The 25,500-nt window shown below is 37.1% G+C and overlaps 1 protein-coding gene across 1 annotated transcript in view; it reads left to right on the top strand.

The window, feature by feature from the left end:
• Positions 1-88: 88 nt before the first annotated feature.
• The window catches only part of PIK3C2G (phosphatidylinositol-4-phosphate 3-kinase, catalytic subunit type 2 gamma), a gene marked incomplete at its 5' end in the record, with an annotated part of 90,253 nt that continues 64,841 nt past the window's right edge, over positions 89-25,500 (top strand). Inside the window, 5 exon segments of the mRNA XM_010009347.1 lie at positions 89-207; positions 3,514-3,645; positions 11,166-11,280; positions 13,011-13,141; positions 18,788-18,976. Coding sequence (XP_010007649.1) covers positions 89-207; positions 3,514-3,645; positions 11,166-11,280; positions 13,011-13,141; positions 18,788-18,976 — 686 coding nt within the window.

The raw sequence follows: 25,500 nt of genomic DNA, 5'->3' as shown, positions 1-25,500 counted from the left end.
TGCCGGCTGGGCTTGAACCACGACAATGGTACATTGCAATTAATCTTTTTTTTTTTTTTCCCCTCTCCTTTTTCCTTTTTGTAGCTACAAAGTTTTCTCTTTTTCCTGTTCACTAACTTATGCTGGAAAGACAATGTGTCAAGTGAAGATATGCAAAAATATACCAGTTAAAAGATCTTTCTTCTTCCTGATTGAGTGGAACGAGAAGTAAGTTTTGGATCTGTGTTTGATATTTGTTTGCTGACAGATTTTACACGTTAAAAAAAAAAAAAAAAAAAAAAAAAAAAAAAAAAAAAAAAAAAAAAGACCCACATCTTAATTATGGATCTTCTTCTGGGCAAATTAAATACATGTAATTCGGAGTATTCTGCGAATACTTGGGGAGGTGCAAGTGAGAAAGGAGTGGGATAGTCAAGAGGAGTCATTGGAGGCATCCTGGAGGAATACTGGAACTGAAAGGACATGCAACCAAAGGCTGTATTTCTGTCTTCTTTTGAGGACTTCTGCCCTTTGGAGCCACCTCTAGTAGGTATGCAGTCCAGCTTGAGAACCTTTTGTAATGTTTCTTTAAGGGTTCTCTTTTTAAAGGGCACAGGCTGTTGTGGTGAGGGGTTTTTTATTTATAAGAAGGATCTGCAGTTTTAAAATGAGGACCTTAGTCTGAGAGTAGAATTTTAGAGTAAAGGCTACCAACTGCCTGTCACCTGCTTGTCTGCTTTGAGGAAAATAATTCCATTGAAAGGCAAAGCATACACTCAAATTACATTAATTTAAAGGCAATGGAATGACAAAAGGCATATTTGTGATATACATAAGAGAGAATAAATACACAATTTTTAATGATTTGGTGGTAATGCTGTATTGTTCCAGCTTCCTAAGCATGATGTGTTTATATTCACAATCTTTGAAATTTTTGGTATTTTACGTCACTGTTTATTGTATTACAAATCTGAAAGCATCTTAATTACATTATAATCGAACGAAGGCTACAAGTCTTCTGAAAGTGTTTTCTAAAACTATAATTGAATACAGAGTGTAATTCATAACTTCTCTTTGTCTTTATCTGTGACACAAAACAGTTTGGGGCTGGTCAGATGGAAGACCTTTTTATGTCAAACCTGTTACACCTCTACATTATTGGGTATTTTGCATAGCTTTCTTACACAGAACTCCTGAAAAGATATAGGAAGCGTAATAAGTCTGCCCTATGATTAAAAAAACAAAATGGGTGCATTTCTGCTAAGCATCCAGATTAGTTCTTTTAGGTGCTCTGGTGCCTCAGTTGAGTAGGTAGAATTTGAGTGTTGAACCCTCAGTCTTTTGTACAGTTGGAAAGTAACTGTTATCCTTGTGTTAAAAAATTAACAGGATCATTCCCATTTGTGCTGTAGGAATTTTCACCTTGTCCAAGAATTTGGTTAAGTACTATCTTCTGGTATGTATGGACAGGTATAATTGAAGTGTAGGGGAAAGATTATATTGCTTATGAGTATTTTTGGCTTCTTTTGGCTTATTTTGTCATCAGTTTCATTTTTCAGTGACTGAGACCTCTTAATTTTCTTTCTTTTGTCTTAACTGGTTGTTCTGAATATATTCCAACATTTGCTCTTTTTCCATCCTGGGTAATTTATGTTAAACCTGCAGACTTGAAATATGGAATTAACATTAAGCTTACCATTCATCACCTCAGATACTTTCTTGGCATTGTGTTTCCATCTTCTCCATATTTTGTTTGGCCTGTCTGACTTTGTTTATACTCTTTCAGGGCAAAGCCTGGGTTGCCCCAGAGCTCTTCTGTGTTGAGTGCTTTTATGATATTAGGCCCTTGGCCTTTTAAACCAGCTGTATAACTTTATCTAACATCTGTGAATAGCACAGTGAGTAGATTCTCTGTTCTTCTCAACTACTGTTGAAATTGTTCACCCACAGGGTGTCTTATTTCTGGCCACTGTTCCATTTCCTCTTTCTTCTTCTTAGTCATTCATTTGATGCAGCCTCATGCGGTCAGAAAGGATTATACCAACTGGGTAAGCTCATATGTGCATTAAATTAAAAGCAATACAGATATTCCCCTTCTCTATGTATCACATCTCAATGGAAGGGAAATTTTGGACATCCTTGGTCCATACTTTAAGTCTTAGGATATATAAATCTTGTCAAAGTTTCCAGGTTCTTTTCCTACTGGTGTACATCTGGAAATACTATATATTGTGTTCTAGGGAACCACTGGCAAGCATTTGCTTTCTGCAGTGAGTATATTGTGAGTTTTTTTCATTGCTCCACGTTCGCAGAGTGTTGACAATTGTCTGTATTAGAAAATGCATGTCTCAATTTTTTATTTTTGTCTCTTCACACATTTAACAACGCTTTAAAGTTAAGTGTAACTCCTTGTTGAACAGTTTTATGTAACAGGCAGAGTTGTCTGCCTGTAAGTGAAAAAGACAGAATAAGCTATCTATATAGCATGTATAACAGTTCAGTTTCCCAATAATTGCTTCTAACTAATTATGAGTGTGGTAGAGGGCATAAGACAGGGAAAGCAGAGCTGAAAGTTATAAATACGGACATGTGGGAAGACAGTTGAGAATTACTTTTCAATTCTATTCATGTTAACCAGAAAGAGTGGGAAATTGCTGGCTTTCTTGCTTCATTATTAAGAGAAAGAGGTATGCAAGTTTGAATAATTTCCAAATGTTTAGAACTGATCGTCTAAAATTTTGACACTAATGCTGATTTGGAGTACTTCCGTATTTCAGCTGTAAACCTTCTACTTTCTTCTTTAAGTGGCTTCTCAGTGCATCCAAGGAAATTTTCATGAAGCCAATAGAATTTCAACAGGTTTGGGACTAGAAGCGAAATCTTATGCTAATTTTCCCTTTCACTATTACCTTGTCTTATTTCTGCTATCAATAACCCTTATGTTTTTCAGGCTATTGTACTTTTAAAATATTAACTTCTACATTTGATTACTGCTTGAGTATGACTATACCTTTTTAAAAATGCTGAGGGTCACAGTGTTCTGCCAGTCTAGATTGAATATCTGAAAATTAAGTGGTTTCTACGTGATTTAAATTTATCTTGTAGTTTGTTTTCTTAATCTCAAGTTTATGCAGATGATCTTTTTTCCTCTAAAGACACAGGACAGCAAATAGCTATTGGTTTACAGTTTACCCCTAGGGAATGCTTATTCTGATATAGCCTCTCATTGACAAGGTAATTCTAAAGCAGAAGTTTAGCAAAGCTTTTCCTGCCTTTGTCAGGTCTAGTTGTTGCCACTGAAGTGAATGACTTTTTATATGCCTCAAGTACTATGACCCAAGTTAATGGTTAGCAGTACTCATCAGTGTGTTGAAGGGATCTGTCAGTTGTGTTTTCCTTCTGAGTGCAATTCTGTGTGATTTATAGCTCGATATATGTATTAAGGCATCTAATAAAAGTAGAACTCACTCACTTGTGGTAACAATGCTCAGTTTTTAAAAGCCTTTATTTTTCTCCTTTCTGATTTTCTTTTAGAATCAACTTTCCTCTACGAATAAAGGCTCTTCCAAGGGAAACTATGCTGACAATAAAACTACTCGGAGTTAACAGTGCGTCTAAAAATACGGAAGTGCTTGCTTGGACATGTTCCCCATTGTATCCAAAAGAGTAAGTTCAGTTTTGTATGATAGCTTAAGAAAAGACCATTCTTGAATAACACTGCACTCAACTTGGGAGAAATATAAAAAGACAAAAATACTAATTTCAGGACCTTCCTGTGATAAGGCTGAGACAGTCACTTACAGTAAACTGCTCTTGATGTGCCAGTAAAAGTCCCAAGCATAAGCTTTTCTTTCTTTCCAATACATTGTTTTTAAACCTGGCTTATGTAACTGTTTAATACTTAACAATAAAGTTCCCTAGACCTGTTAAGGGCCTTGCTGTACCCATTCCTGTAGCTTTGCAAAAGTCCTTCTCAGCATAGCCTCTTGTTCACAACGGTTGGGTTTTTTTCAGTCTGCATTCCGACCTCGCACCCATTCATTCTGCTCAAAGTGGGGCAGTTAGTGAATGCCACAATGAACACCTTTCCCTTTACACACCACTTTAGAAGCTTTTTCCTTTTTTTTAACCTTTTCTTTCTATACAGCACACAATGTAACAGTGGTTTAAAGATGCCAGTAGCCTTGAGTGTTTCTGCAGTGATGCATAAACAGAGATCTAAAGTAAATTTTCTGCAGTGCTCTAAATATAGTTTAGTAGCACTGAGACATCTGAATTTAAATCAAGCCTTTACAGTGATACTGAATTTTTATTTAGACACCCTAGCCCTGCATGCCCTCTGGTCAATAGATGGATACATTGAAGCTCTGCAAGTTTCTGCATTAGCATCCGTCTCTAAGCTGTAAATCTTTCCTCATCTGAGACATCTCCATCCACTTCTCCATATGGTGGCAATCACCATTTAAAACAAAACAAACCCAAAAAATCTGATTGCATGTATGAAAGACTGTGTTTGAAATACCTTGGGTTCCATTGAACTTTAAAGCTGAGAGGTTTAAAACACTAGAAAATAGGTTGGACTTGGCTAGAGGCTTTTTCCATCTTGTCAGAAGAAAAGTCAAGATTACTCTGTTGAGAAAAAGAGAGCATTCTTCTGTGTCCTGGTGATGACTTAGCTTGAAGGAAGGAAAGAAACATGTATCAAATCTCTGCTCCAAGGATTGCTTGGGCAATTTATTCAGTAACTTTTCTTACATCGTTAGTCTGAAGTAGAGCACATCACTCTTTCATTGTGTATGTCTTAAACAAAAAGTTTCTGTTTACTTTGAGTATTTCTACCATCCTGGTGCTTAGGGTAAAATAGATAGAGAGGAGGTCTTGGCTAAGAATCTAACTTGAGGTGAAGTGTTAAGATGTCCTTATCCCCAGCAAGCTGAAATGTTCTGAGTACATTCAGAAGCAGAACATTAGACACAATAACTTCATTGGGGAACACCTAGGCATCTTTGCAGGTAACTGGGATAGAATCCTCTCAAGGATTTCTGTTGTACTAGAGGCTTTCTATAATTCAAATCCCAAGGGAACGATTTTTGGAAGATCTGAAAGCCTTCAGCAACTTGTAATATACATACATATATATATATGTATGTATGTATATATATTTAATGTATGCCATTGGAGCAAACATGTTGATTTTCATTAGGTAAATCACCAAGTGATTGGAAAATTTTACTGAAAAATGGCTCCATTCTTTTCTGGTACACACAATCAGCACAATGAAGGGGATAGAGGGCCACTTCTCTTTCATCTGCTGTATAATTGTAGAGATCATTGCTGAAATGACCCTTCAAAGCAGAAATTAAAGTTCAGTTGTTGGGGGGGAATGATTTAGGAATAGCATGTTCAACACCCCCTAATATGATAGCTGTGTCATTTACAATTACAATAATTACTAACACAAAGAAGCCTAAATGCTATTTCCTCTTTTAGCAAGCCACAGCTCCACGGAATTATTCATTCACCATGATTACAATCGATAGTCTGACTGGTTTAAAAATAAGGATAGCCCTGAAATTCTTTCTGACATGTGAAATTTGAAAATATCTGACCATTCACCTAGCCTGTTTTTCGTTTTCTTTGGAAGATGAATATGTTTTGGTAACTAGCTCTCAGTTACCTACTTAGGCAGCAGCAGGATTAAAACTGTCAGGTGATTCTTAATAGGTAATGCTATCAGTTAGTTGAAGTAATTGAGAAGCAACAGTAGGACTTTGAGAGGCTGTTTCCTGCTCCACAAAAAATGTAAAAGTTGATGAAGGTTTTTATTTGATTCACAAACTCTGTGGAAAACATAAACTGTTTGCAGTGAACCCAACTTCACTACCCTTGCTGCTGGAATGTAGCTAAACTTGAAGACTTATTTCAATAGAGTGTTTCTTAACTTGGAGGTATGTACCAAGAAAAGACTTGTCATGCTAATGTGTCAAGAATACCATATATTATTGCAGAGTTTATGGTATTAGGGTCCCTAAATGAACAAACCTTGTAAATGTATATAAAAAGATTAAAGAAATCTCTCCAGAAAATCTTTCTAACTTGGAAAATACCACTTTCTCAAAAGAAAACTTCCCTTAGAGTTGAATTTGAGTTCTAAAAGGTCATAACATTCTTATGTCTAGGATTTAATTTATAGGGGAAAGGACAGAAATAAGCTCTTTGAAGAAGCCAGTAACCCTGAAGTGGTTGCCTGGGTCATCAAACGTGCTTGTTCAAATTGTTGTCCCAATTGGTCACTGAGCCATTCTTCTCAGGGTCAACAAATACCTGGACAGAGTGGCCTCTTTTTCCCTACTCAGATGCTTGTTAAAAAAAAAAAAAAAAAAAAAAAAAAAAAAAAAAAAAAAAAAAGAAAAATTGGAAAAAGAAAATAAATGTCAAACATTGAAAAAATACTGTTCCTCATTTCTGTCCCATTATATCTTATTCAGATTAAAACCACAGGAATTCCATTCAAGTTGGCTGTGGCTTATGTTAAAAAGAGAAGGAAAAAATAATTGTCAGCTTTGGGTTTTTCCCAGGTGTTACTTAGGAATCATGATCTTTGATTGCCCTAAGGCAAAAGAACACTTTATTTTAAATGACTCCTCTCTGTAAATTTGATATCTATTTTCTCTTCCAAAATGCTTATTGTCATTGTATGGCTGCTTCTTTTTTACACTTTTATTCCTTGTTTACTTTGAACTAAAGATTAAGAAAATACAACTTATTTTAACATACAAAGTATACAAATACCTTTCATGTGTTTCAAGAAGTGTGAAGAGTTTCTCATGCTTTTGGGCAAGACAGTGTCAAAGTCCCTTGCCAGGGCTGTAGCTATTTTTTGGATATTTTAATTCTCCGTTTCTCTAAAAAAAAAATACTGACTAAGCACAGTGTATGAGAAATAGATAATAAAATAGAATCAAATCCCAACTGTTTAAATAAAGCGTATTACTTACTATTTAGCATTTCTTATTGCAATCTCTTCTCCATACCTGGCCTATGTTGAAACAACACAATACCTAAAAATGTTCCCAAGAATTTGGCTCATTTAATTTTGGCGGTGGTTGTTGTTAACAACTTGTCACTAAACAGAAATTTAGTAAATTTCAAATTTGCTTAATTTTCTGAATTCTAGTGATATCTCACTATTCTGACAGTTGTCTTGCAAGTGTGCTGATTTACATGACTAGTTGATGGATATACAGGGCAGCCACTATACTCAGTATCAAATGTGATTGAGGTTGCTGCTTATCAGCTTTGCGTGTTTCTGTACAAATAGTCTCAGTCTTTATAAGACTGACTTCCTGCAGATATTCTCTAATCTTTGCCTAAATATAGTTGTTCACCTTGAAATTATTGCTTGTAAACTTATGTTTTAGCTTTATGTTTTGGGGCAAAGTTAGGAAAGAATAAGGAACATAACTGGAAATTTGTTCCAAAAATTCTGGAATAATCTGATAGTTTTGTATTTGTTGTATTTAGCACCTTCAAATTTGTGGAAGTTATCTAAACTAGAAACTCTGGAGATGAAAGATGTAATCCTTACAAATGCCTGTAGGACAGTTAGCATTCCTTCGCAGATGAAAATTATATCTCTAATTCTAAATTTCTATAATTCTGTAGTATTTGTAATTAGAATAACATAGTTATTTCACAGTATCATTCCAATGCAGAATTAAGACTTCCTGGGCCATAAGATATGGGGGTTTAAATAGCTTAGCAGGTTTGAATTTCTCTTAAATTTAAACACAACTCTGAATTTTTGGGGCTTATAATACCAGGTTTGGAGATAATTATGTTATTTTTACACTATATTTTGTCCTCATTTCCCTGGTCTAAACAGTCCCTCTAATGTAATATATTGTTGGGAATTAACACAGTAATAACTATTGTAGCTGCCAACTTGTCCAGTAGGTGAACCTCCATATCCACATTTCTCATCATTAGCAGGTAGCTGACTTTAGTGGGCCTAAGTCAATGCCAAAAAAGCCCTTGATGGTGAATCTATATCAAGAAGTCTTATTAGACAGAAGAGGCAATTTGAAAAGTGTTTGCAAGCCAGTGTGCCAACTTTCCATTCCTTCACATCAGAAAACTGTGTTTGTCTCTTGGGCTGAATAGTTTAGTGATCCAGAGCTAATTAACAAATCAGAAATCCATCATCTGGGGCAATCTGGGAGTTGTAATGTCCCCCACGTTGCCCATTGCTCTGACTTGGCTGAGTCTAACACCACCATTTATTTTGAACTGTTATTTCCAAATCAGACAGAGCAAACAACAAAAATTTCCTCTTGCTGGGTTCAGAACACAGGTTGATTTTGTTAATTTAGGATAAAACTTAAGCTGCCCTTAAATAGCAATGTCCTCTTCTGTAATAAGGTGGGAAGCTTATTTTAGTTCCAGTAAAAAATGAGAGCTGGGAATCTGTGTAATTCCAGGGCTTTTCATCTGCCCTGGTTTTTTACACATGCATATCAATAAATAAATGGCAGTAGGCACAGAACAGCACTTGTTTATTCACCTTGTGATATGCTTGATGCTGAAATTGTTACATGGAAGGCATTGTCTGTGTCTGTGATCATTATACAATCTTTACAAAGGTCAATATCACTACCCTCACCTTACAGATGGAAAAACTGGCAGGCAGAACAGGGAGTGAGCTACCTGAGCTTATCAACAGAACCAAGTAACAAAGAGAGGAATTTGTCTGTTCTATAAAGGTTATTGTTATCACATTCATGATGCTACCTCCTTCCTTTTACAAATGGGTCCTGCATGTTCTCCTGCTTCTTTTTATTTTTCTAAAAACAATGATGCATCTTTTAACTGCTTCATTCACCTTCATGGCTGCTGTTACTGTTCCATGTGTGTGTTAAACCAGACCTGGTTGTGAAGAATATTAGCACACAGTGTCCCAAAGATCGCCACAGAAAACCATGCCACAAAAATGCACACTGTATTTCACAGTTGTCGATGCTTCTTCACATCTTTTAAAACATGCAACCTGTGTTTACAAACTAGGCTTAGTCCAAAGACTGACTTACTGATGGAAGATACATAAGCTGTTCACTTATTTATAATGTATAAATTAGGCTAGTCTATATACAAGGCATAAGTGTGCGTCTAGTTTTAAGAAACAAATCTGTACTATCAAAGTAGTTTAATGTCCTTGGTCTTACTCACAGTCCTGTCATTTGCTTTAACATGTGAAGTCTTCTCAGTCCAGAAAAGACTGACTTTACTTGCTGTTCCTCCATTTAAGGACTCCGAGAACCCACCTGCCAATTCTTCCTTATCTTCCTGTAAAGTCTTTAGCCACATCTGTACTGGGTGCAAATGAGTTGAAATAATGAGCTCAGGAAATGCCTCAATTAAACGCCCATGTACAGTGCCTCTGAGATCTGTGCTACTTCTTGTATCTGTCTATATAGGTTTCCCAGGAAAAATATTCACTGTATGTATTCTTTTTTTTAAAGTCCACTATAGTTTTAGAGCACAATATGAAAGTGATTAGCAGTAATGAGAGCTCAAAAGGGTAATTTAGTCTTTGTATTCGTTTGGTTCTCAGCTACTCCTCTCCCTTTTGACAGAAGTGCCAATTAGTTCCAATTATGATGTAAACCTCTGTCAACAAAAGAGTGGTTGAAGAGATTTTACTCATTTATTAAAGGTCATCTGAGTACACATCACAGAAAAACAACTTTGGATCACCACTGATTAATTCCACATTCACATTAGTGACCTAATTGTGGAAGACTTCAAATCACACAACTGCTTTCCTCCGAGTGCTCTTTTTCACATCACAGCTCCTTTTTCTACCTCCATTCCCCTGCAAATGTACCTATAGCTGCAAAAGAAACTTCAGAAAATGGTTGCCATTAGTCCTCCTAAGCTGTGTTTTCACAATAACATAAAATATTTGCACTAATAACATGAATAGCTTGAGAAGCAAAATAGAAAAATTAGCTCTGAATTAGTTTTACTAAGTGTTAACTATAAGAATGACTTTGCAGGAGTTTCTTATTTCTTCTTCAAATGAGTTAGCAACACTTTATTTCAGTTTGCAATTCAGATACTCTGATACAGCAATACTGCAAACTCATGCTAGGATCAGAAAGTCCATCTGGGTTCTCTTGTACACCTAACATCCTCATCTCAGGTAAAAGTTGCACACTCAAACCTTATTTAGGTGTCTGGCTGTTTCTGCTGTAATAGTTGTTTTGACTGAGCAGTGCTTAGAACGATCACAAAAATTATTTTTCAGTAAAAGAAAAATGTTGAACATTATAAAATTTCTGACCTCACGAAGTATTAAGATGTGGTCAAATTAAAGGGTAAGTCCAGTGTAGTGTATCTTCCTGTATTCGGGTACTATATTCTTACTTCTAGTGGATTAGTTATGATTAGAGTTTGAGTTTATACCTGAAGTTTCTGATTTTATTCAAGTTCTCTAGACTGAATTTTGTTGACCTGCCAAATCATGCTGGTTTTCTTATCTGCAGACCACATGCATGCCTGTTTCTGATAAGACATCGTGTACATGTAGTGCTCAGACTGGTACTTCAAACCATAATCCTTCATCTGTCTAAAACCTGTATGCAGCACATGTGGACAAACTAACCCACTCAAGCTCCTTTCAGCTATTTCAAGACTGTGATATCGTATTCCCTTTTCCCTGCCATCTGCACATAGAATCAGCAAGGATACTTCAAGGTTGCAATAGGTTGCCATGAGTTTCTTTTTATGAAATAAATGCATACCACTCTCCACCTTATGCAGTGTGGTGACACAAAATTAAATCTTGAGATAGAAATATAGTATTATCCTTATTTCACACCTAACTTAAATGGCAAGTCCTGTCACACAAGAAGTCAGTGGTGAAGTGCAGAGCTGACCTAGAATGTCTTGGCAGCATGATTTGTGTCATTATCCCTGCAACTGCACAGATACGATTATAGCAGTGAGGCCATCACTATGCAACATCTACTTATGTAGGCCAGTTTTTTATTAGACATATAAATGTAAAAGGTTTGTTGTCCTTTTGCTTGTTTTTTAAGCTATCCAGTTTCATGTTCTTTTATGTAATTTCAGTAAGCCCTGTTCACCTTGTCTCCAGTACCCAATGCAATCTGTGTGTATTGCAGGCGGCTCATTCATGGAACTGTGCTACTTAGCATGACGTTGTACAGCACGCTTACAACAACAATGGTTACCTCAGCCATCTGCAATACTGAAACACCAACCTCAGTAACACTGCAGGTAAGAAAGCAAGCGAAAGGGTCATTTTCTAACAAAATTCAAGAAAAAGGGTTGTTCCCACAGCTCATCAAGACATCACAAATTAAAATTCTATTTCCATTATAGCTGCTCAAACAGCATGTTAATCTTAATGGATGGAAGTCTGTAATTCTGCATAGTGGCAAATACATATGATACTTTCCATATCAAATGCTGCCTCTGGGGGCTAGAGAAGGTTTTTGAAGAGTAATTTCTGTTGGTATAATCTTGGTTCCAAAAATACTTTTGGCACAAAATAATAACTTTGGTATCTGACTTATAACTGCCTTTTCAAATCTGAGCTTTTGTTCCGAGTTCTGTTGAATTGCATGCCATTATAAATGTAACATACAGCTTGCAATTACAGAGTAGCATAAAGGATTTGTAAAGGAACTGGTTACAAGCAATTGTCAATAAGCATCAGTATAGCTCTCTCTTGATGACTACATGCTGAGCACCCACTCATTCTGGGCAGAATGGTGCTCACAATATTGAAAATGCATTAGGTCTGCATGGTATTTTTGTCACCTTTCCGGTTTAAATTATCAACTGGATACTTCAAGAACAAAACCAGTTGTTTTCTGTATTAAAAAGCTGAATGACTGTTCACAAATGTCGTGTAAAAGCAGATACTACAGATAAATGAGGCTGGCCTAAAAATAGCCTATATGTAATAAACAAGCAAATGGGGATTTTCTAATCTGAAAACATCAGTCAAAGATGGTGCCTTAAAATAGTTCCCCCTATTAATAATAAAGGGAAGTTGAGACAGTAAATGGCTATTAAGTTATAATATCTCTCTACTGAAAGAATTGGAACAGGAGGATCTCATTCCCTCCTCTTTGCTTTCAGTTACTCCATGCATGTGACAGTATCACAATCTGTGAACATGTTAGAAACGTCACAAAGATAGCTTTTCTGATGTGATCGACAAGACACATTTTGTATGGAATAACTTTGTTAACCTTTAGAAGAGTGGTGCATTTCTAATACGTATATTAAAAAAAATAGATACAGATGATTATGGTGTATATTAATTAAAAAAACAAACCAGGAAGTGTAAATTGAGCTGAACTTAGAAGAACAACCTAAATTTTTAGCTAAGTTTATACTTAGATTATCAATCACCTCAAGCTTTTTAATTTCAGTTCAATGTTTTCTTTCTCTGTATCTTAAAAACATTTTCCTAAATTTCTGATAGTCATATGTAACTGTAAAAAATGAAAAATTGGCATAAAATTTAACATCCAGAAGTGAAATCAGGAATCTGATTTCCATCTGTTACACTGGCAAACTACAGATCAGAATTATGCCTACTTTTTTAGGAAAAAAAAAAGGCAAAGCAAAAGAAGAGTCTACATTAATGAAATATTTCCATTTAAAACTGAGATAGGAGGAAAAAAAAAAGGGAAAAAACCCCTTCAGCTTTGAGTTCATGCAATTTGAATAGAATTGGAATACAGTGGATGAAATTCTCCCCGGAAAGTTAGTGACAAAGCTCCCAGTGATTTTCATGGGGCTGAGTTTGTCACCAACATATTTAAGTAATATATTACATACAGTGAACATCCTCAAAGAATTATTCCCTCTTCTTTCCCTCATTTTTTGTGTGCTTCCTGTACAAATCCAATAGATCATTTTTTGACAGTTGTATCTGAGAATGAATATGGCTAAAAGGACTTCTGACTTTTTTGTTTTGTTTTTAAATAAAGATCGACTTTCCAGAAACTAATTTGGAGTTCATTAAACCTGAACCTGAAGAAAGGAGAGGTGATCTTGAAGAGCCAACCAAAGACTGTCTGAAGCACATTGCGAGACTTTCGCAGATATGCTCTGTCTTGCTGTAAGTTGTACCCAGCTAGACCTGCTGATTCTTAGCTTGCTATACTTAGCCTATTGATCACAATTAAATGTATCCAATTCTATAAAAACAAAATTTTTCTCTGAAGGAGTTTAGCTTGATTGATTTGAGAAGTAACACCTCTAAATGGGAGAACAGATTACAGCAAAGCCTAAATAAGCCCCTGGAGGTAGCAGTGTATTTTACCAGTTTAGAAAAGGATTGTTGTTCCCTTTCTAGTACTGTATCTTTTCACAACTTTCACGAGAGAAACTAATTTTTGATTCAAAGCATAAGATTTTCAGGTGATGCCGTAAGTCTGCATCAACATAAGCAAGGATATCTTTGGGTTCTGTGAAAATCAGTGTCCTTTAGTAATAGTATATTTATACTTCGGATACAGTAATTAAATGGCATATGATCAGTGGCATATGACAATCTGTGTCAAGTTACAAGCAAGGAATGAAGTATGGAAGTTTTAGCAATGTATAATACCAATTAGGATTATGTACTGTGTATAGTAACTTTGGATATAAACAGAGTGGAATTGGGAACACAGGTGCTTAGAGAGCCATTATACCAATCACAGATCATTGTGTGAGCTAATCCTTCATCAAAGGCCAAAAGGTACAGTAGTTGTACAATAACTAAATAACTTAAAGCCACATCAGCCATCCCAATGTAATATGATGTTAAGAAAACTTTTCTGTGCTGATTACTATGTTGGTTATCTCGGGGGAGATGGAGGTGGGCTTTAATACATTTCATTTAAAAACGACAAGAGGCAAACTTGCTGATTTTTTAAAAGTTTACTTCAACATTTTCACGAAATCTAAAGTTATTTTTATTAACCATGGGATCTGTGATTTGTTCTTTTTTAATTTATTCTTAAATACAAGTGGGAGGTCAGTTGTTTATTGCTAATAGCCACTGTGCCAAGGCACTGGCAAGGTGCCAGCAAAATTTCCACCTGCAAAATGTACTCCAGAAGTGATTTAGGGAAATTCAAACCAATGCACCTGACCTCTGTTCATGGTAAAATAGTGAGTTCAGTAAGAAAGAATAAAATCATGAAGCATTTGGCTAAGTATGGAGTAATTTGTCAGGAAAGAGCCAGTATGGGTTCTGTGAATAGAAACCCTGCTTCACCAACCTGTTGCTATCTTAGAAGGTTGTCAGTGGGTGCAAGGACATTGAGGATTTGGTGGACATAAAGCATTTGGATGTTAAAAAGACTCTGCTGATGTTCCACATCAGCCTGTTAAAGCATTTTTTTTCCATTAAAAAAATTTCCAACGATGTATCCAAACATTATTGTCATGATCTCTGAAGATCCTTTCTTTCCTTTTGTTTCATATGTCAAGAAAAATAGGGGAATCTAGGTATCTTTTTAGTGGCAATATATCTGTATGCTGACGTTTCAGGCTTACCAACCTCAATTATGATTCTGAAATAAATGGGGGTCTGTGGTTAGAAGACACAAGAAACATTTCTCAGGCTGTTGCAATCCTTCTGTTCATTTTACTTAAAGGAGAGGGGGAATATATGAATGGACAGAAAATGCTCGCAGTCCTATGGTATAAAAAGAAGAAACAGTGGTTAAAAACAGTCAGCTGCATGGTTAACCAAAAGGCTATTAAATCCAGTAGTGTTATGAATCCAGATTCAGTCATTAGGGAGGTGGACTCTGTATTCCTGATAGGAATATCATGAAATCAGCACAGGGAGAAAGCAGTACCTTACCAGCACACACAGAGACATGCAACACTGCCACAAAATGGACAGCACAGCCTGATTCTGTTCCTCCTCTTCTCTGCCTGATCACAGTCAAAGTCTGCTGGTGGAATATATACATGCACATACATACAATATACGTACTTATATATGTTTTTATATATAGTATCACAATAATGATTTCTCCGGTATTTGTGCTCACATAGTCTATCCAGTAGCTGACCTCAGATCTCCCTGTTCTCCCCAGCTGCTGGCACGCAGACATGCAAGCCTCCAACGTTCACAACCACACTCAGCTTGGTGATGGTGCTTGGCTCTCTTCCTGTTAACACACACATCTGTTTCCCCAGTAGCTGGTCCAGATATGTGGCCTTCCCAGTAGCTGACTCTCAGACCCCTCTGTCTTTGGTAGCTGGCTCAGGTTACTGGTCACCATGATCAGCCAACATATTTTGGCTGTTGATTAGTAAAGAGATCAATTGGACTGAAGGAAATTAACTTCATCATATGGCTCTTGTGCTCCTCACAGCTGTACACTGCGTGCTGCTTTGTGATCTTTGGCAACATCACCAAACCAGGCGAGACTGGGAGGAGGGACCAAGACCAAGAGAATTCATTAGTTACTGCCAGCTGCTTTGGCTGACTTCTGGAAACATTTCAGATGCGAGCCTTTGATTCCTTTTAGAATTATTGCATTTGAAGTACAAAGACCAGAAAACTAGCCACCTGATGTAATGGCTGCTCTTAGAACACGATGCAGTCTGCTTGTGTGCAGTGGCTCCCAGTGTAAGGATCAGGAACTGGTTTGAAGTCAGGAAGATGACAGTCTTGTTTCTGCCATCTTTGTTTTCTTCATTCGTTGTTTTTCTTCTACTTTTTTCCTCTCTTTCAGCTTTTTGGTTTTGTTTGTTTTTTTTTTTTCCTTTCTGTCACTTAGTTGGTAAGAGTCTAGTTTGCCTACCAGTGGTCGTGAGTGCGCTGTTGCTGTGAATTGTGATTAGAAATGCTACTTCTGAAGGGGGAGTAGTGAAACATCTAAACAATTGCAGTGATGCTGCACACTTTGCTAGTCTGCTCACAGCAGAGAAACTTGCAAGTGAGAATCAGTGATGGGGGACAGAAATTTCCATTTGCTAGCTTTGCTGCTCTTTCCTCTTTTTGCCTTTTGTCTTGTTCTGATTTAGTACTGAACATGAACAACAAAACTAGCCCAGAAACATTTAAATTCATATTTCCTGTTTCCCCCATAAAAAAAATAAATAATTAAAACCAGCTAACAAAGCTTTCATAGAAGCTATTTCCTTCATTTAGCTAAAGGGATTAATGAAGACTTTTAAACTGAGAACTACTGAATTATTTAAGTTTTAAAACTTTGTTTTTATTTGTGTTGAGAAGAAAGCTATGTATTTTAATATAGCTGTTATATGGAGGGAAATGTAGATACAACTCTACCTAAAAAAACAAACTGCTTTTTTATCAATAGAGGGTCTATAAACATCCGTATTGAGCCAAAGAAATGTCCTTATTAGCATAACAATCTTCAGATGCTATATGTATGCAAAATACTTTTACCATCTATCTTAAATGTCCAGTTACATGTGTTACAACTAAGAAACTTAAAATCAAAACCTAAAAAAACCTACACCCTGCCATCTCTGATCTTTAAAACATGGAAAGAGAAAATGGTATTACCTCTGGAGTAAAGTCAGACAGAGAAATCTGTTATTTAGAAAACCTGATACAAGGATTGATTTCTTATCTCCCTTTGCAAGCTGAGTAGAGGCTTTAGCTGCTTTAATCTGAACAACGGATTGTCTAGTTTGGAGGATGCTCTTTGAAAGCTTAAATCTCTGTTTAAATTCAACATATAAAAGGGGTCCTTTAGCTGAACTATCCTGCAGCATACCATCCAAATGCATAAGATGGCCAGACAGGCAATAAAGTCTCAGACCTACTTTTATCCCTTTTTCTGTATGTGACTCCTTCACATGAAAACATCTATTGTCACAATAGACATGCTGTGAATTCTGAAGCTGTTACGTGAAATAGTTACCAAAATGACACTTTCCTTGAAATGATTACTGAAAGTCGTGACAGAATTTGTATCACAGTTAGGTTCATCTTCTGCATACATTTATGAGCTTATTCTCCTAAAAGAAAGAAATAAACATTCATTCTTGTGACATTAAAAAACATGCCTATCTTTGTACCAGCACTCTCCATTCCTAAATGCTTGGCAGTTCAAAATTGCAAAGAAGATTTCTCTAGTGCATACGGAGCCAAAGGAACTCATTGCTATGAGTTGTGAAAGCCACAATCTCAACAGAGCAGGGGTAAGATATTTTTTGGCTAAGAATGTCCCAAAACATTGTAAATAAAAAGAAGATGACCTTAAAAAGAATGTAAACACTTGGATTTTGAACCCTGCTTACACATCTGGATAATGAAATGCTTAACTGGAAAAAAGCTGTTTACTTACTGCCTTCTACAAGGTTTCTCACACCTTGCTCTGAAATACCTAGGTCCATTTAGCTATGTACTTAAGTAGATGGATGACTAATCTGGTGAAGTATGACCAAGAAAACTGATGTTGCTCTTGATTTCAGTAATGATTTGTGTAAACTGGAGATCAGTTTTCAGTCTCCAAGCTTGCTGTTGAAGGCTCTGATATCAAATGAAGGATATTATCTGAGCCTTAGGATCTAATATCCATGAGGCAGAAGTCTGAATTGTTGACAAATCAGAGGATCATAGAATCATAGAATAGTTAGGGTTGGAAAGGACCTTAAGATCATCTAGTTCCAACCCCCCTGCCATGAGCAGGGACACCACACACTAAACTATGTCACCCAAGGCTCTGTCCAGCCTGGCCTTGAACACCTCCAGGGTTGGAGCATTCACAACTTCCTTGGGCAACCCATTCCAGTGCCTCACCACCCTCACTGTGAAAAACTTCTTCCTTATATCTAATCGGAACTTCCCCTGTCTAAGTTTAAAGCCATTACCCCTTGTCCTACCACTACAGTCCCTAACGAAGCTTTAAGGTCCTCCCCTTTATCCTAGAGAATCGATGAAAAAACTATCATCTGAGCTGATATATAGCAAAAATTAGTCTGAGGCATTTCTTACTATGTTGAAGTATGGTGTGATGACTGGCCATTTTATCAATGTCATTTAGATATCTAATATCTCTAGGAGGAATTTGGTTTTGAATTCTTTTTTGTAAGTAAGTACAGCGAAGCTTGTCATGCTAGGCCTTGCAGACAGACACAGAAGTTGCTGGGAGCTTTCTTTCCCCTTCCCAAACTCATATCAGTGCTAGGGATATCATCACTGTGTATGTGCACATGCGTTCGTGTTCTTGTGTATGCGCATGGATGTGCCTAAACCCTATTTTAAATGTGAACACACTAAAAGTAGACATACCTGCATTAAACAGTCAAAACAAGGGCAGGAATGAAAGCTATGGCTTGCAGTGTCGTGTGTCTTGTTGTTACAGTACTTTGTTAGAGATGATGTGTAGCAGATGGATGTACCAATAATTTGTCTGGTGATAAGTGCACTTCTTTTTGTCTGTGTCAGATAAACACAGTAAAAACAAACAAACAAACACTGCCACCAACAGAGACAGTAGAGAAGAAAAATGAGACTGCTTGGAAAGTGAAATAACCATATATGTGTGTCTTTTGACACTTCATTTTTATATGACCCAAGGCTGACAGATCCAGAGTATAAGTATCACTTTTCTTATAAAAGCTGGTCTGCAGAAAACGATACCCTACCCCAAGGAAAACACGTACTTAGCCGAAAAGCAGTGTACTGTGCGACTTGGCCCCTCTGTACAATAACGTTTGTTGCTACATAAAGCTCCAGGTGGTTTTAATTTCAAACTGAATTTCTAATTTTCTCTTCCAGACTCTCAGAGCAACAGAAAAGAATCTTATGGTTTTATCGTTACTACTGCAATAATCAAAATTGCTCCCTTCCTCTGGTACTGGGCAGTGCACCCAGTTGGGATCGAATGACTGTATCAGAAATGTATGCTGTGTTGAGAAGGTGGAGATTTTCTAACCCTCTGGAGGCACTTGGGCTTCTGACCTTCAGGTAAGTGAAAATTAACCAAGTAGGAAAATAACAATAAACAATTGATCGCATGCTGATTAATTCATCACAGTAGCATGCTTTAGTTCACTGACTGTACTTTTGGTTCTGTCCCTGTGTCAAAATGAAGATATAGTTGCAACTCCTGTGATGACCTTGAGCCGAATATGCCAGTCATGCCTTCCTGTCTGAAAAAGTTTTATGTTTCTCAGGATAATGAAGAGCGTTTCATTCTCTGTAGCAGATTGAGTCAGTTTCTGGTAACAAGAGATCAGTCAAATACTTAGCACTTACGTAGCACTCCATATCTTCAAACAACTGTACAGACATGAAGTGACTAATGGGACATAAGGAGGACTGGAATATGCTTCTAGATTATGACACCATGTAAATACATACAGTTCCACCTGTAACCTATCTTTCTGAAGCAGATAGGATGAAACTTTGAAGTCAATTCTCCACACTTTGAATAAATTCTTTGTGATGCCTTATGTTCTACATTGACTTCTTACACTGGGAGCTGATTGTTGGAAGGCTTTCTTGATGCTGGCAGTAGTCTTACCTGTGATATAATAGTGGATGTCAGGGGACAGAATCTGTGTCAGCAGTTACGTTTCCTCCAAAAGCTTGGGAGGTATTGTACATTAAGTGACCTACCTCTGAAAATATTAAACATTCAGATGAAAAGGTTGAGCATATTTGGTTTATCAAGCCCTTGCTTGTCTAGGTAAGCACAAGCTGCACCAGTTTTGCAGTCTCAGTTCCAAGTTGTACATTTAGAAAAAATAACTCATCTAAAACTTTACTTGAGAAAAGACTATATATACCTCCATGTTATTAAAAATTAGTTATTTAGTAATATAAAACTGACTACAGGCTGTTATTTCCCTCTAGAAGTGATTTCCTGAGAATATCTGTGTCTCAGGTTTATATCTGAACTATTCACAGTTTCACATATTTGTGTACATGTCTTTTAATGTTTAACGGGAATGATGGAAGTGAAGATCATGAAAGATCAGGTTCCAGAGTGTATTATTGTTACCTTATTTACCATTACTAAATTATTAGTAATGGTAAATATAATCCATTTCTATTTTATAAAAGAGGCATAGAAAGGAGTATATGGGCCGTGTGTTTTCTTCCACAGCCCAGAGCAACAAGAGATTTTGAGATTGTTTGTCAGAGCGTGCAAGGCTTTCGGATTAGACCTTTTGTCTTTTTTTGTTTCTGTGTATGGGTGGCATTTCTGCAAATGAAGAGCTGGATTGTTCTTTGAAGATACAGCTCTGCATCAGGGTGTGGTGCAGAATATCAGTCCTGTCAGGTGCGTCACAGTATATTTAATATAACTGAGTCTGACACAGAGCTTTTCAGTGTGTAATGGATACAGCGTACACACTTCTGGCTACCACAAAGATTGCTTGCATGAAAAGGTGAGAAGATGTCACTGGGAGTGGCTGGCACCTGCAGTCATGCCAAAGAATAAGTACTTCTGATCAGGATCTTAGCTGGTTTGTCCCTTTAGTTTCTTTCTCACAAAAGATAATATCAGTCCAGTTTTTTTGCTTCATGCTAACAGTATAGAAAGAAGTTCTAGATCACAGTGCAAATCCTCTTTAAAAAAAAGTAATTCTGCCCTTCACGTATCCACAATATTTTGTAGGTGCATGAACAACTGGGAAGCTAACCATCGGAAACAGAGAGATTACATTTCCTTGAGGATGTCTAGTTTCAGAGATGTCTGGGTCACATGATTTAACTGCTGAGAGACATGTATATGCAAATTGACAGAGTGGGTACTTCCTTATGAATGTATTTCTGGGGTTTCTTCTCTTGGTTCTCTTTTTCTCAAATTTCAGTAATTTTGAAAAGTAAAGTAGTATTGGATAGGGTCCAACTTTCCTTCACCATTACCTTCACTGTCTTTGGACTATGGGCTCTGTAACAAGCTGTTTTTGAAGGTTCATTCAACTCTATCCTGTATTATGTTTGGCACTGACAATTCATCAATTCAGTACCTCACTTCTATCATCCATGAAACAGCTCTCTGATTTCTTGTGATTACTGAGACACAGCTGAAAGATCCAAGTTCATATAAAACATGAGCAGAATATAAAAGAAATGCTCTTTATATATTCATGTCTATTTTAAGGATTTGTGTTACCATCAGCATCAAGTCATAGGTAAGTTAAATAAATTAGAGCTGATTTCTGTCTACATCTGTTGTTAACATAATGCAAGAATGCAGGAGCAGCTGCAGTAAATCAGCCCAGAAGTCAGCTTAGTGCATCCTGTCTCCAGTGGTGGACAGCAACAGTTATGTAGGGAAGACAGTGAGAATGGGCCATAATGACACGGTGCCGATCTCCCATCTTCCAGTAACCTACAGCTCAAGGAATTCCTGAGACAGAATTTTTAAAAGCCCTCTTGCATTTTTCTGCGATGATTTTTTCAAATAAAAATTGATTGCACATAAACATTCAGCTTCCAGAACATCCTTTGTCAAGAAGATCCACGGTTCAGCTCTATGTTGTACCATTTCTATGTGCCACAGTTTGCCACATTCTTAGCAATACTATAAAAGAGACCAAGAGTTTCCAATCACTCTGAATTTTGGATGCTTCCTTTGCTGAAACTTCAGTTTGCAATGCCTTAAAGAGAACCTGAATTTCTTCTGCAGGCATGAACTTGCACTTTATGCGGTTTAGAGAGGGTACTCAAAATCACTAGTCCCTTTTGCAAGCCTTGGGCTGGAGGCTCTAAATTATCCTTTTTCTCAGAGCAAGAAAGAAGCATTTGTCCTGATGATTAAGCTCAAGCTTATATTTGCAAGGATAAAGAAATGAAAATCAATGGAGGTGTTTCCTCATTGCCTGGGTTAAAAGACAGTATCACAGAGCTTAGGGGGAGGTATCATGGCCCATCAGATCAAGCCCTGTTGTCATGCATCTGTATTAGAATGCTCTTTGCAACTTCCTGCAACTTCTGAATTGTTCTGTTTACTACACAGTTAAATGTACAGTTCAATAGATGTTTCTTGTTCTTTGAGCATGTTTCTCTTGCTTATGCTCTTACACTTTGCAGGCACATCTCAAGGCAGCCGAATGATAACATACTCATTTATGCAGTGGAAATGAAGAACTTTCATAAATTAGAAACACAGTCATGGTACATTTCACAGATAAATTCAGTAGCAACCTTGCATCCAATACTTGCAGTAAGTGCATTGATTCTTAAAGCCGCAGAAGCCAGTGCTTAAAAAAAACAATTTAAAAAAAACAATGGAAGTTTCTTTAATCAATAAATACAGGATGGAGAGGATGGCAGGGGGATGTGTAGAAGAAGATTTTACACTCTTAGTTTTACCTCTAATTTCAGGGAAGGATGATTATAAGCCATTGCCTGAAAAATAGAATTTTCCCTAAGGCAGAAGTTACAGAGCTGGTCCCTCCTACTCAGCACTGCTTATTGGTGCCCTCTGCATTTTACCATTGACTTCACTTACTGAGTTTGTTAAAAAGCCAAGTTTTAGTGGAGCTAGAGCTTTCTTTAACTGTATTTACATTGCAAGACACACTAGCTAGGGAAATAACACCAGTGCACTTGTTTATTCAGTGCATTTTCTTCATGACAGAGAGAAACCAAAGGCAGTGTTAGAAATGCCATCATTTATGATGTGCTGCTAACATGCTGATATTTTGTATATGTATAAGACAACTGTACTTACAATTTTTTGTCAGGTTATCTTGCTATTCAAATTATAAAAAATGAAAGCCTGAATATATTCATTAACCTGAACAGCAGAATGTTTTCTCTAACCTTGTTTTTCTGGCACATCTAAAGTACATTTGCAGCCCTGTGAGATATTATGGCTACGAATCAGGAAATCACGCTAGAATCAGGAAGCAGTCACCAAAGAAAGTATGTAATTTTCCAGCTTTGTGCATGGCTGCAAGCATTCTGAAGAGAGAACTTTTTGATGTAGACAGTGAAGGTGAAGACATAACCTCCCTGGTAGGCTTAATTTTTTCCTAGAAACTTCCTGCTAAATTCTAACTTCGTCATGGCAAGTGCACAGGCAAAGGACATGCCTTTAAAGCTGTGTGCCAAATCAGAGGGTTTTGAGATCAGGTATTAAGGTGTCAGAGGGGTTTTGTACTACCTCACTTAATCCCTTGTATGGAATAGGCAGAATAGATGAAAATATGACTCCTCCCACCTCTCCTTGACCAGAGAAGATACCCTTTTGCTTATAGCATCCCTCAGCCTTTGATTCTCACAGTATTATTGTTGATTTTTGATGTTATGTGGCAAACCAGCTATTGATTTTCAATAGTTAAGAGATATATACCAATATATGTGAAACTCACTTTCTAACTAATAATTACAATAAAATGTGATAGTTTTAAGCCAGATTTTGTTATTACACCTTTGAAAGCCAAATTGATTTAGAATTCTTAAATCAGATTGTCTTAATAAAAGCAGAATTTAAACTGTTGCCTGAGAGTCCACAATGGAATGCCCAATAGAGTATTTATGAAACAGATACAGCTGGAGCTTACCCGTTTGCATCTTACTTGGTTTAAAAGGCTGTAGTTGTTCATCAGTGTGGACAGGAACACAGGCTTATGCAGAGAAATAAGATAAGAACAAAGCAACAGTCTATAACTATTTTGATGTGCAGAACACACTACTGATAAAGCTTTAACACTGCTTTGTAGTAATGTACATGAAATTTAGTGATAACTTCTGTGGCAATGTATACATATGTTCATTTAAGCATCAAATGAAATTATTTCCTTCCTTCCTCCCTGCTCCCATCTTTAAATATTTCTAGCTTTATTGGCAATAAATATGAAGTTACTGCAGGAGACAGCTATAGTAGGACAACTAACAGTGGAGAGCTACATAGGATACGGCATGCTTTCTGTACATAAAAGTGCAATCTGGTCAGAAGGCTAAATCTCTAAATAATCAAGTTTTCTGTTTTTTCTTCTTTTGTTTTAACATAACAGGGAACAAAGTTTGTGTCTTGGGTGGGAAGAACCTTCTAAATTGTACAGGTTTCAAATGAAAAACTGCTTTTTGTTAATTTCTTCCTACTCTTGTTCTCTCATAGGATACAATTGACCATGTGGTCTCCATGACATCTTATTGCTAGTTGGTTTAATCATGATTTCTTATAGAAAACCTATGTAAGCATTACTTTAAAGTATTTTCTGTGAGTAAATTCTACAGATAGAGCTGCCTATCGTCAGCCAAGGCAATACCTAGTGTATCTCACCATGAACTTTGCAATGTGTGGGGATGGAGTGCGTTCACATGTCTTATGAGGAATGAACATATTACTCTTTTTCAACTGCATATTTTGAAAATCCAGTGTTCTTTTTACTGACAGTATTTTCTAATCTTCACACAGTGTTTTCTTTAGAAGCCCTCAAAGGAATGAAAACAATCACCAACAGAAAGCAAATAATCTCTGCGAATGTGTGCTCAAACTAAAGGAATTCTTTAATCATTATTCTTTAAGTTTCTTCTCTCTTCCTGTCTAGTTAGTTTTAAAATACTTAAATGGCCAACCAAAACTTACCCATCTATTCTTTTAAACAGTTCATAGAATCATAGAATGGGTTGGATTGGAAGGGGCCTTAATGGTCATATAGTTCCAACCCCCTTGGCATGGGCAGACATACCTTACACTAGACCAGGTTCCTCAAAGCCCCATCCAACCTGGCCTTGAACACTTCCAGGGATGGGGCATCCCAGCTTCTCAGGGCAACTGTTCCAGTGTCTCACAGTAACTAATTTCCTAATAACTAATCTAAATCTACCCTCTTTCAGTTTAAAGCTATTACCCCTTGTCCTGTCACTACTTGCTCTTATAAAAAGTTCCTGTCCAGATTTCTTGTAGGCCTGGTAGAACTTCATAAGGTTTGCACAGGCCCACTTCTCAAGCCTGTCAAGGTCCCTCTGGATGGCATCCCTTCCCTCCAGCATGTCAGCAACACTACATACCTTGGTGTCATCAGCAAACTTGCTGAGGGTGCACTGTCCCTGTCACCAATAAAGATGTTAAACTGCACCAGTCCCAATACTGACCCCTGCTGAGCACTACTCATCAATGTTTCCCACTAGGACATTGAGCCGTAGGCCACAACTCTGTGAATGCAGCCATCCATTCAATTCCTTATCCACTAAGCGGTCTGTCTGTGAAATCCATGCCTCTCCAGTTTAGAGACAGAGATGTTGTGCAGGACAGTGTTAAATGCTATGCACAAGTCCAGTAGATGATGTTAGTTGCTCTTTCCTTATCCACCAACACAGTCACCCTGTCACAGGAGGCCACCAAATTCTCAGGCATGATTTGCCTTAGTGAAGGCATGTTGGCTGTCACTGATCACATCCTTATTGTCCATGGGCCTTAGCATAGTTTCTAGGTGGATTTCCTCCATGATCTTATCAGGCACCGAGGTGAGACTGACTGGATTGTAGTTCCCCAGGTCTTTCTTTTTCCCTTTGTAAAAATG

Source organism: Nestor notabilis, unplaced genomic scaffold (genome assembly GCF_000696875.1).
Source record: "Nestor notabilis isolate BGI_N333 unplaced genomic scaffold, ASM69687v1 scaffold1972, whole genome shotgun sequence".
NCBI classification, from domain to species: Eukaryota; Metazoa; Chordata; class Aves; order Psittaciformes; family Psittacidae; genus Nestor; species Nestor notabilis.
This window is presented reverse-complemented; position numbering and strand designations above follow the sequence as displayed.